This window comes from Hevea brasiliensis, chromosome 11 (genome assembly GCF_030052815.1).
Source record: "Hevea brasiliensis isolate MT/VB/25A 57/8 chromosome 11, ASM3005281v1, whole genome shotgun sequence".
NCBI lineage: Eukaryota > Viridiplantae > Streptophyta > Magnoliopsida > Malpighiales > Euphorbiaceae > Hevea > Hevea brasiliensis.
The window spans coordinates 82,233,916-82,247,102 of NC_079503.1; the positions used below are offsets into that span (position 1 = coordinate 82,233,916).

General features: G+C 27.2%; 1 protein-coding gene across 1 annotated transcript; it reads right to left on the minus strand.

The window, feature by feature from the left end:
• LOC110671143 (uncharacterized) lies at positions 1-2,811 on the minus strand. The gene is made up of 6 exons (XM_058129483.1): positions 2,576-2,811; positions 1,714-2,381; positions 1,506-1,640; positions 824-993; positions 572-734; positions 1-432 (listed from the first exon to the last, which is right to left on the minus strand). The coding sequence occupies exons 2-6, from the start codon at positions 2,305-2,307 to the stop codon at positions 256-258; spliced, it is 1,239 nt and encodes a 412-aa protein (XP_057985466.1). The 5' UTR covers positions 2,308-2,381; positions 2,576-2,811; the 3' UTR covers positions 1-255.
• Positions 2,812-13,187: the final 10,376 nt, after the last annotated feature.

Sequence of the window (13,187 nt, forward strand, 5' to 3'; positions counted from 1 at the left end):
TGCATATCTTATAGCAATTCATAGAATTTACTTGAGCCACAACCACCAAAGAAGGAACTCTCAATTCTGTCCTTTACATACAAAGACACACATTGCTTATCCAACAAAAAAAAAAAAAAAAAAAAAAAAAAAAAATACAAAGACACACATTTGTACACAAGGACCACCATCTCAACCATCAAGAAATAGTAACAAAAATGCCCTTAAATCATTAATTGATTATGAGATTTGTCATAAGCTTCTCATCACAAGCACTTAGAGTCTGAGGCTGAGATCAATGTCATCTCCTCTTGTTTCAACTCTCTCATTGTTTAAGCCAAACTTTGTTTCCACCATACCAATTTGCTTCCTTGGAAGTAAGAAGCTATAGAAAGGTTTCTTCTCAAAGCATCCACCTTCCGCTGGCCTATGCTGCGAGTCCTCATTGCTTTCCTTCAAATCATAATTGGCCCCAAAAAGAAAGAAACGGGAACAAAATAATACAATGAGCATCATATCAAACGAGCATATATATAATTTGCCAATTAGAAAATTAACTTAATGCTTTAGAAGCTTATCATTATCTTGTTACCTGAGAAGGGCAAGAACCAAGTTTGGGTCGTTCTCTTTGAGTCTGAATTGATGGAGGAGTTGCTGGCGAGCCAAATAAGAGGAAATTTCCATCTGCTGCTCCGTTATCTGTACTACTGCATTTCTTGATGTTGGGCTCTAAAGAACTTCCTGGCTTCATTTCTCTGAGAAAAAACATTATAAAATAGTATAATGCAAGCATGATAAATAAAATGACTAGAATTTAATGTAGAAGATGAAACTATAGGCCTACCTAGAGATTGTCTCACTTGCTTCAAGATTGATTATGCTGTTACCACCACATGAAAGTGAAGACTCCGGTCTGTTCATCTGAGGTGAAAATGTAGGAACTTGACACCGGAAAGAAGGCACCGGAGGGATCATCTCCATGGAGAATGGCCGTGACCTCTTTTCACCAACCATCTGTGCACAGTAATCATTTTCAAGATTAGAAAAAAAAAAAAATTTCTCCACATTCTTATTTGTTTCATCACATTAGTGAAATTTCCAATTAAGATGCGATAACAATTACTTCTAAATAAAGCTAAATCATTTTAATTTAGGAGACAAATTTCTTCTTTAATTCTTTCTTTCTTTCTTTAACTTGGTAATAGCCCTTTCCTAAGTAATAGGAAATTATTACAAAACATATATGAAAGAAACGAAAAGGATAAAAAATTTAATTATGATGAATAAGATTTTATATAATTAATAGTAGTGAATGAAGAATAAGATTTTTCCAGTCTTTTAAATTCTAATTTCTATAAATTTGCCAAATTAACTGAGTGAAATATTTTATCAATATTTTACCCAAATACCCAAAAAGAAAAAATCCAGGATTAAAATTTTTGGTTTCTTAATTTTCAACAAAAACAAATGCCCAACGGACCCTGCAAAATAAAAAAATAAATAAAAATTGAGTTAATTAAACTTGCCTTATCTTCCTCTGGCCATAAAGTAGGACAGTGATGACATGATATTTGGTTTGAAGGGGGCTCTCTTCCATGACAAGGTCCAGAAGAAGATGAGGTTGTTGAAGATGACACAATAGAGTGTGGAAGAAGATTTTTCTGCAATTAATAGACACATTGAGACCAACTTGTAATACAAGCAATGGATAAAAGAATTTTGATTCTTGCTTACAATTGAAGGTGGTGCTGAGTGCTGGCTTCTTGGTCTCAAACTAGGAGAAGGAAACAAGTGATTATTAGATCCGTTTGATAAATTGGTAGAAAATTGAAGTCCAGAAGCTGATCTAGGATCCACAACCTCAGCATTAGGCCGCTCATAAGAATTCCACATTGTGGGCAATAATGCATGCTCAGGCAAAACAACGCTTGATCCAGCAATATGAACGCCACCTTTGCCACATCCTAATGTTGGGTTACTAATAGGATTGTTACTGTAAAAGGTTGTCATTGGTGGACCTAAATGATTTGGATTTGAATCAAATAAGACAGTTTTAGGTAAAGAATTTGGTGAAGGAAACACTGGAGATTGTGGCTGATAAGAACATGGAAGTGAAGAAAATAAAGAGAACCCTTGATTCTTGGCTTTGTCTAAATCAGGTCTCTTTTCTTGTTCTCTCAAGATCTTCTCTAGTTCTGCAACTCCTGGTCCTCTTTTTGGAACTCGTTGTCTCTTGGGTTTCTTTGAATATATACTCTCACCACCATAACCACCATTATAGCCACCACAACCACCACCACTGCTACCAAGGCTGTTATTGCTGCACATTTCTGTAAAAGCGAAAAGAGCTTTTGGAATTTTCTTTCTTTCTTTCTTTCTTTCTCTGTCTTCTGTGACTTTTGCTGTGACAACCGTTAAAAGCCATGAATGTTGTAAATTTAAATAGCAAAATGAAGCAAACCCAATAGAAAGAAGATCAAGAAAAATCCACATATTTTAAGATCCACAAATCTAAAACAAGTAACAAAAAATCAATTCAAAAAACCGAGATACAAGGTAAGGAAATCACAGAGGATGTGGAGTTGAAAGTGGCTACCTATGCGTTAATCATCAAGGTGAGCCAAGGAAAGTCCACCCATGTTTTCAGCTCAATAAGAAAAAATCTGAGAGATTTTCTTGTCCGAAAAAAAAAATCACTACACGGAGGATGTTTTCAAAGTACGGAAATCCAAGCATTCATCAGAATCTTCTCATTTCTCGATTTTCTCGCATGAATTCTTCCTCTCTCTCTATCTCTTTCTCTCCATCTTGAAATGAAAACTCAACAAACAAGAAAAATATATTGTACCTATATGTGAACTGTATCGCATGACAATGTCATGTATATTATGTAATTTGTCTAAAGATCTCTGAAAATCTTTGCCAAATTTATAACCAGTTCTTGTACTTTTCTATGCCAATTTGCAAGATAGTGAGAGACCCCATCTCTTTTTATGGAATTTATGGTTTTAGTTGTGGACCTAGCAATAAAAGACATTGATAGATTTTGCTAAAATTGAACTCACCACTGTCAAAATAATTTCTCTTTATTTTTTTTTCCTTTCTGACCATGCCATATATATAAAAAATATATATTAGCTCAACAAATTTAATTCTATAATAAATACATTTTTTCAAATGAATGAGATTTTAAATTCAAATCTTTTAGAAAAATTATATATTAAGAAAGTGAAAGAATAAATATTAAATTAAAAAAAAAAAGGAATTATACTCAATGTATACCCTAATGTATTAAACTAATGATAAAAAGAAAGATTTAAAAAAAAATAAAAAGAAATATATTTAAAATTGGATTATAAAAAAATATTTTTTGGGAAATACTATAAAACACGAATTCATGTTTTCACATATTCTTTTTCTCACTCCAATCTGTGTAATTGTAATGTTCTTTATTGATATGGCTTGCGTTTTGAAATTATGCATGTATCTGGCACTAAATCCCAAAGTTATATGCCTCATTTTCGCAAATTAATGCTTCAATCATCATATGCTATAGTCACTATGATATATGCACAATACCCATTTGGTGCGTACTATAATTGGATATATTAATTATATATACATATTGGCAAACATCAACTTATAATATCCTACTATTATTAAAAAAAAAAAACTTAAGAAAATTTCCGTCTAAATTTGATTGATCGTGAATTTAATAGACAAATATATGAGACTCATTTATTTAATAAGTAAGTTTTGCTATATATTTTATATCTTGGATTCATGGTAGATCAAATCTAGATAAAAAAAATTCCAATTAAAGGAAGCAATAGGATAAATACAATACATTGATGTAAAAATCCATATATACGAGGAAAATCCATTTGATGAAGCAATGATCTCTAGGCTGGCAAACCTTAGTTACATCCATCTTTTACTAATCATCATCAGCTGTACACATAAGCAGTTCCTCATTAAGGTAAACAATCTATATAAATTACAAGCTAATTACTTGTCAAAGATTTCAAATAAATTGAAGTTTATAGCATATATATATATATATATATATATATATATATATATATATTTGGTAATAATAAGGTAAATTAGGGTAAGTTGGTAGGTTAAAATCACATGGGTCTAGAAGATTGCAATTTTATCTCATCATGAAGAGGATCCCATTATCCCAACAGCATCAAGAAGCCCTTTAATTGATCTTAGCTGCAGACAGACCAATTTATCAGTTAAGGCTTAAGATAACTAAAAATAGTTTTTATATATGCACATCATCTTCAAATTCCTTCTACAAGTTGAGGAATCTAAAAGAATGTATCGCTTTCATGTTCTAAAATTATAAAAACTTGTCAGTGACTAGTTCAAAAAAAATTCAGATTTCGATTTCTGCCAACTCAAATTGATCATTAATGTTGGATAAGAAATGAAATGTAGAAAATTTTATTTAATTAATTTACTTAATTAATTTTTAGATTCATTGATCCTTTGGATTTAAAAATTCTGAGAAAGAAACAATCTTTTCTATTAAATGTATAAAAATTTTAAGAAAAATTCTCTCAATCTCTTTTGGGTATAATTTTTAATTTTCAGATATGGGGACAACAATGGATTAATTTTGACCATATATATTAACTTAGAATTTAAATGAGATTTTGTGCCAAAAAAGTGCATGGTTAATCCAACTGTCACACATTTAGTTTAATGCTAAATTCATATGCCATGCATGCATGCATGCATGCATGTTGGGTCTGAAATAGATTGAATGCGTAGATATTCCATATAAGATCTTTTTCTTTATTTTTCAGGGACAATAATATATAGCCTTTTCTATTTTTCAAGTCTCTCCTTTTCATAAATCACTTATCTCAAATGAGATTCGAATCTAATGCTAATAGAAATTTCAAGCGTTTATTAATCGAAATATTTTTTTTTTTAATGTGCATTGTATATATATATTTTTTATTTGTTGTTGATACAGTGCAACTAAAATTACTAAAATTTTAGATGATGAAAGATCCGAATTTTAAGTTTAGATTAGATTAAAAATTTATTAAATAGATAAAATGATTGATTAAAATGCAAGGTATTCGGTCAGAATTAATATGATTGATTAGGACACAAGGTGTTCAGTCAGAACCTAATATGTTTGGATAAAATGCAAAATGTTCGGTCAGAATAAGGGATGTTCGTATAAAAGAATGAAAAGTTCGAATTGAACATAGAATGTCAGACAAAGTAGGGTGTTTGGATAGTCTAAAGGTTAGATGCATGCTAACATAATGTACTATATTTTCACTGAGAATGTCTCGACATTGTAGGTAGCATTTCCGTAATACACGGAAGGAAAAGATTGAATATGAGTTAGCAAAATTCCCAATAAGATGGAAAAAGCATAATACTCTACCCTATAAATATGGCTTATGACATTAGCTAATGCACCCAATTCTATTATGTTATTACTTTTAAGTATTTGCTTTCTCTTGAGCATTTATTGACTTGGGTGTTGAAGTGGCTCTACCTAGGCTATCAACCTCACCTCTTTTCTCATTACAGATAATACTAAAATCGTTTACTGACCTGAGAATCTCAAGCAACATCAGTTATATGTACTCATAATTTAATATTTTTATACATAATTTTTTATTAATCTTATATGTGATATATTATTATTATTATTATTATTATTATTATTATTATTATTATTATTAATTTCTCATGATGTATGTATCTTATCATTTTTAGATTTAAGTTAAAAACAATGAAATTATATCAATGAAAATAATAAATTATAAATTTGTAGTGAATATGATAAGAGGTGAAATTTATTATTATAATATAATTTTATAATTGTAAGTGTTTTTATAAATATATAAATATAACTATTTGTTATTTTATTGGTTCATATAACGAAGTGTTGAGTTTATCAAGACTAATTAGTTTTTAACATTTTATAATTTTTATAAAACATGTATAATTAGTGTGAAAAATCAAAATTTTTTCATTATTATTTAAGAATTTATACAAAAAAATAAATTTAATGTGGTATAGCTACTAATTTTTTTTTTAATTCCAGTTATTTTCTATTTAATTTTTTAGTTTTATTTGATAGAATTAACTATGCACACCTATATCAATAAATATTAATATTGTTAATTTCTATTTGATATATAATATTTTACCTGATTTTATATTTTCTTATGATATGAGGAAAAATTTTAAAAATAAGATTGACAAATATATTAATACTAATAAATTATTTATAAATAATAAATTAATAACTAAATTTTTTTTATATAAAAATAAACTAATTTTTGAAGAATATGTTGCACACGCATCAAATAATTAAAATTACTTTATTTATATAAATAAATAATAAATATTTTATAAAATTAATACATAAAAATGTACTTCATTTATTTTGCGGAGAATAACTTATTCATGAAAAGTTTTTATTTTATTATAATTATTTTAACTTATATATATATATATATATATATATATATATATATATATATATATATATATATATATATATATATATATATATATATATGTTAATTGCAAAGCTTTGCCATCTAAGCTTGTTAATTGTAGTTTTTCTTTTGTGAAACGATCAGTGAATCAGTGTGCTCATACTTTTGCAAGGGTTGCTGTTTCTTTAACTAATTTGGCGAATTAGTGTACTCATGCTCTTGCAAGGGCTCCTGTTTCTCTGCCTAATTTAGTGAATTGCTAGTCTTTATTAGGGGTGGCAATTTTGGACACAACCCGTGAACACGACACGAAAATATAGGATTCGGGTTAAGCTTATTCGTGTTCGTGTCGAATTTGTGTTGACCCATTTATAACACAGTTATAATCGTGTTGTGTTACGAGTTAACCTGCTAACCCGACTTGACACGTTTATGATACAATTTAATATTCATGTTACGTGTTGACCCGTGACCCACTAACTCATTTGACCCACTATGACCTATGAACCCACTTATGTAGCATGTTAAATAGGTTAAGTCGTGTCAAACCACGTTAAATAGGTTATTTCGTGTTAAATGGGTTGTGTCATGTTGAACATACCTAATACAATTTAATATTAATTGTGTCGTTTCGTGTAACACGTATAATAGAAGGTTCGTGTTCATGTTTAAATTTTTTACATGATTTATTAGTCGTGTCGTGTTTATATCGACCTTAATCGTATTCATATCCCGTATTAACACGACACGAACACGACCCATCAACCCGAATTGCCATCCCTAATCTTCACCTCCATCCTTCCTTGTTGATGTACTTCTCTTTGATCTAAGCAATTAATGCAGTTTGTTTGATTTGTTTAAAAAAATTGTGATCTATAAAATTAAGTAAAATAATATGATATTTAATAGTATATATTCAAATTAAATTTTTATTTAATTATATAAATAAAATAAATATAATTATTTTCAAAGACCAAATCTACTAATTCTTTAATTCTAGTTAATTAAAGAGATTTTAAACTAAAAAATAGATTCTAGAAAACTTACTCAAATTATTATCCAACAAAAAATAAGAGCTTTGGTTTTCAGCCCATCAAGATAAAGATAGATCAAGAAAATCATACACTTTTATGAAATCATGTGCTATGACTAGAATTTGTAGCCCATCCTATTTTCGATAGGAGCAATTGGCAGTTAAATTCAAATTTTTTTCTATTATTACTTTATGGCTATTAACTTTTACTTTGTTGTTGTTATTATTATTATTATTATTATTATTATTATTATTATTATTATTATTATTATTATTATTATTATTATTATTCAATTCACGATAATAAATTTCAATAACTAGATGATAGAAAATTAATTGTATATCAAAATTCTTACAAATTTAAAATTTTATCTAATTAATTAAAATTATTTTTTTAAAATTAAAATGAACTATAGAATTTTTCCTTATGATGTTTGTCGTTCTCATGGCTCCATTTGCAATTTGTTGTACTAGGAGTCTAAGATCAGCAAACTAGGGATGCTTTTAAAAAATTAAAATAATAATTCTAATTATGAAATTATTATTTAATGAATATGAATTTATTTATTTTTTTATTAATTACTGGAAGAATAAAGCCTAATTATTAATGGTGGTTATGAATGAGAAGAATTAATGACGCATTGCTTTTAAATTTTTTTTTTTTTTTTTATTATTATTATTATTATTATTATTATTATTATTATTATTTGTTAATGAAATAATGTTCACAATTAATACTTTATGCACTTCTCTAAAATAATAAATTTGTAGGAATATATGTCTCCCCTAATAATTATCATATAAGCCATTTTACAAAGGTTTAATAACCCCAATTATTTTTATTCAGTTTTTTTTTTTTTTTCTCTAATTTGAGTAGCATCTAGCTCTATGACCCCTTCAACCTGATGAAAATTCACCTTAATTTAATATTTTATTTCAAATAAATCTTTTTTGTTTTTTAATTTTTCAATTACACTTACAACTGGGTGTATACACTTGACCAATTATCAATAATCATTTGAGTTAAAATTATAGTAGACCCCTTATAAAAATACATAGATATGATTTTTTATTAATTAAGATATGATTTTTTATTAATTAAGTGTTTGTATACCTTGATGAAGGTAAAAAATTTCCTTAGAAAAAAGCCCCTGGCATTGTTTCGGGCCTGTTGAAGCCCATCTCTTGGCAAATCCTGATGCTTATTACTGATTAAATTGTGTTTAGTTTTCCACTTTGTTATTATTTGGAGGGCTGGCCAAGCCACTTTTGGCTCGATAATAAAAGATTTTAATCGCGTTCTTTGGTTACCATACCAGTGGATTAAGGATTATAATTAATCCCTAATTAAGTTCATAATAAATAAACAAGAATTTGCTTTCAGAAATGTTAGATGTACTTCTTCATATTTTCATTGTTGGCTTACAATTAGGGCTATACATGAGTTGATTTGGATGAATTTACTGTATTTTATCAAATCAAATCAATAAAATTGGTTTTGATAGTATTCAAATCAAAACCAACAAAATAAATTATAAAATCATGTATATTCGATTTTTACATTAAGTGGGTTGAATTAAATTTGAGCGTTATTTATTTCTTTAATATATACTTAGTCTTTGAGGCACATGAAATAATTCGTAATTTATAATTATTTTATTTATACATAACAATTAAATATAAAAATTAATAATTTAATAAAATACTAAAATTTTATATTAATTAATATTAAAATTTAAATAGTGTAATATAATATATAAATATTTAAAATTTTTCATACCTATTATTTCATTATTCTTATCAAATTCTTCTATAAGATAAAACTTTTTGAAATATGATAATATCATTATCTTTGACAATTATCTTTTGTGAGTAATAACACAAAATTTTCATGCATATTAATATATTTAACATCATATAATTTAACTATATACACCATTAGTGATGATATAGGTCTTTAAAAAATTATCATATAAGTAAATATTATAGCTAATATTTTGATTCTCCAAAATAGAAAAAAGATGATAATAAAATGTAATTAAGAAAAAAATTTATTATACTGTTCATTTATTTTCTTGTTGTCAATAATTTTTTTTACTTATTATTATTGGTATAATGTTTTATACATTTTTTTTAAATATCATGATTTTAATCCTTCATTCTTTTTAATATTTTAAAAAAACTTAATTCAATTAGGGTGGTCATGGATCTAATTTAAATATAAAATCATCAGTATTTATATCTGAAATTAGAGACTTATATCAGATCATAAGATTTCTTAGTTTCAATTTCAATTACTTTTTCAACATTTGAAAATTATTTTAATTTTTTATTTTAAAAATGTCAATTTATCTTAAATTGGATAATTCAATTTCAATTTATAAAGAAAAATAGACATGTTCGATTTCAATTGATCCTAAAATCTCAAATTAAAATGACTAATTTTAGTATGATTTTGAATTTTAAATATATTATGAACATTTCTAGTTCGGATTTGCAAGTGACCATAAGCTATTAGATATGATTTTGAATTTTAAAATCTTTTTTTATTTTATCAATAGAATTATTAGATATTTTTTATTTAGGCTAATTTATATGCAAATAATAATTAAAAATTAGGATAGTATAATTTTTAATATTGGAAAATTCGGTTATATTTTAATTTTGTTAACAAACTTTCTAATTTATTACCCAAGAAAAATATGTAGTTGTATAATAATTTTATGTGAAATAGAATAATAAGTTAAAGTTATATAATATATACCATTATGAAGTGGAATCTCAAATTCTAATTCTCTTTAGACTATAATTATTATTAATAAATTATATAAAATTATTTCCATTTCAAATAAATTAATTATATATAATAAAATTTTTTATTAATTAATTAATTAAGTTAGTACTTATTTTAAAAGAACTCAAATAGATAGGAGAGTTTGAAAATTTTTTTATTATTAAGAATTTTAATTTAATTATAATTTTGGCATTAGAATTCTAATATTTTAGGATTTTAAATTTTATTTTTTATTCATTTTGTCACACCTTACCTCTCTGTAAGGCATAACATGATCCCGTAGTATACCTAATGAATTACCGACTCCGTCTACTGATAATCCATTAAATATACTACAAGAGATTTTAAAACAATTTTCTTACTTTTTGAAAGTGGTGAGCTTTTCTAGCAGGTATTAAAAACATTTAATTGAAGTTTAAAGATTTGATAAAATTTTTGACCATTTTTATTTTTCCATAAATTTTGAAAAAATTTTGGCAGAGTGCTGACAGTAATTGAGAAAAACAAAAAATTTTACTTGTAAAAAATACTTCCAAATATATCACTTCAACCAATCTCAACCACCATTAAAACTTAAGTCAACATAATTTTTCCCAATCTCCACAATTTAAATCAATTTTCAATTCAAATATTGCAAAAATAATACTGAATATTTTTCATTCACATTCCATTCAAGAAACATTAATTTACATTCATTAGTCTAAATTACATAAGAAAATCTAAAATAATATTATTACAAAATCTGTACAACTGCTCATGACCAATTTACAAATGTACATACAGTTAATTACATCAAAATAAACATGTATAATCAGGGTATAAGATTATACCGGACAAAAGGTTCAGAAGTAACTATAAAATCCTTAATAGCTCACTCCGCTGCTCTACTAGTCTCTCTATCTGCGACAGCAATGAACAACCATCGCTGAGTACTATAACTCAGTGGTGCATAACATACTAAAATAAAATTTTATCCATAAATCAAATCACATTTATTCAAATATGGTACTGAAAATAAAAACAAATACAAAACACAATTTATAATTTTAATCAAAACAATCTTATTTCGGAAGTTACAAAACAATTTCATAAAAACACACAGTTATATCATGCCATCAGTACAAAGTTCATCTCAATAGCCGGAGGCTTACGAGGAATCTAAAGGCTATCTAGCTCAAACTATGAGCACCCATTCAATTTCTTCCTCTACTAGCACACACCTCAACACTTTAGTCAGAGAGGAAATTCAAAATTCAAAACTAATTCCTCCTACTAGGCATGCTAGTGAGGCATTAAGATATATGGTCATGACACTGTAGTTTCAAAACTATCTTAACATTTTACTAAACATTTATTGACAATTCTAACACATACAATTAAATTTCCAACAATTTAAGTCAAAAGCATAATATTCATTTCATTCAAAAATTTGCAATAAAAATAAATTACAATTTATTCATCAAAACAAATTGTCAAGAGAATTTACAGAAAAATTTTATGTTGTACACAAACCTCGTGCGAGTCACCTCTAGGCCTTGACTCGATGTCTCGGGTTCTTTTCCGGTATTCTTTTCAACTGAAACACACAATTTTACAGTGTTTCAGTATCATAATGTATAATAAATTCAATAATAAATTCACAATTACTTATATCTAGCTCTAATATGCTTAATTTAATGTTATTTGAATTTTGCATTTCAGGGTTACTATTCACGATACTATTCAAGTCAAATTGTTGACTTTCTTACGCTTAATAGGTATTGGAATTTCAATTTTACCCACATATCACATTTTGGTTGCTTAATTTGTTGATTTTGGTTGCCCTTTCAATTTTTAGGTCTCCTAGGCATAATTTCAAATTTTCAGTTTTGATGTCATATTTTGTACTATTCCATTGGTTATGTTGCTGTGAGAATTTGGCTATGTGTTCTTTATAGAAGTTGTTACTTATTGTCTTAGCTTTATTCCTTTTTTTGAATCACTCCATTTGGAGTTTTGTAGCCCAAGATATGGCCATTTGAACATGGCTGACTGGATTGGTCTAACTCAGATTTTCTGGACACCTAATTGGTTCTTGTAGTTTTGGATCTCTAACTTTGGGTGGCAAAATGACTTAGTTATGGGTAGAATTTGGGTTACTGTTCTTCATGAAAGTTGTAGTTCTATGTCATACCTTTCCAATGCCATAAAAATCAGGTCACTTGGACTTGTATAGCCCAAGTTATGGCTAAATGAACAAATACTATTCATTTAGTCATTTTGGTACAATGGCAGTGTACTACATCCGAGTTTAACCTATTTGTTCACTGTGTTAATGTCATTTTCTAGGCATGGTTCCTGAATAAAAAATGTGCCATTATGTGTCTATTTTCATTCCCAATTGTCCTCACACAATTGGGTTGGTAAATTTTTAGTTTTAGTCCCTGAAAGAGACCTAGGTCAAGCTACCAGAATAGTGACCCTAACCAATCCAAATTGCACTTGGTTTCTATCAATTCAAACATACCACAAATGGTCCCAATTGACCATTTCTCACCTCAACTAGAGTCATTTGTACCAATTGACCATTTCCCCAATTTTTCCCTAATCTTCAAGATGCTTAAGAACCCTAATTACACAATTGTGCAATCTAATGCAATTAAAGTTTATAATCATTGTCTACATGCTTAATTCACCTCAATTAGCCATTCAATTTCATCAAACTCATGCACTACTAACTCCCTTAATTGCTGGCCGAAAATCCCCTTTGGTCCCTCATAGTGGTTTTCTTTAAATTTTAAGTTAAAATCTAAGTTAATTAAACTAAGAACATAAGTGTTAAACAAAAAGTTTCAATTCAAACTACTAACCTTTCTTTGATTTTTACTTCTTCACTTTCTTCTCTTTTCTTCTT

Excerpts from the sequence above, each read along its gene's own strand:
- LOC110671143 (XM_058129483.1), bottom strand. The coding sequence starts at position 2,307 with ATGTGCAGCAATAACAGCCTTGGTAGCAGTGGTGGTGGTTGTGGTGGC. Across the intron at positions 994-1,505 it reads TATGGCCAGAGGAAGATAAG|ATGGTTGGTGAAAAGAGGTC; the intron begins GCAAGTTTAATT and ends TACTGTGCACAG. Across the intron at positions 735-823 it reads GCAAGTGAGACAATCTCTAG|AGAAATGAAGCCAGGAAGTT; the intron begins GTAGGCCTATAG and ends GTTTTTTCTCAG.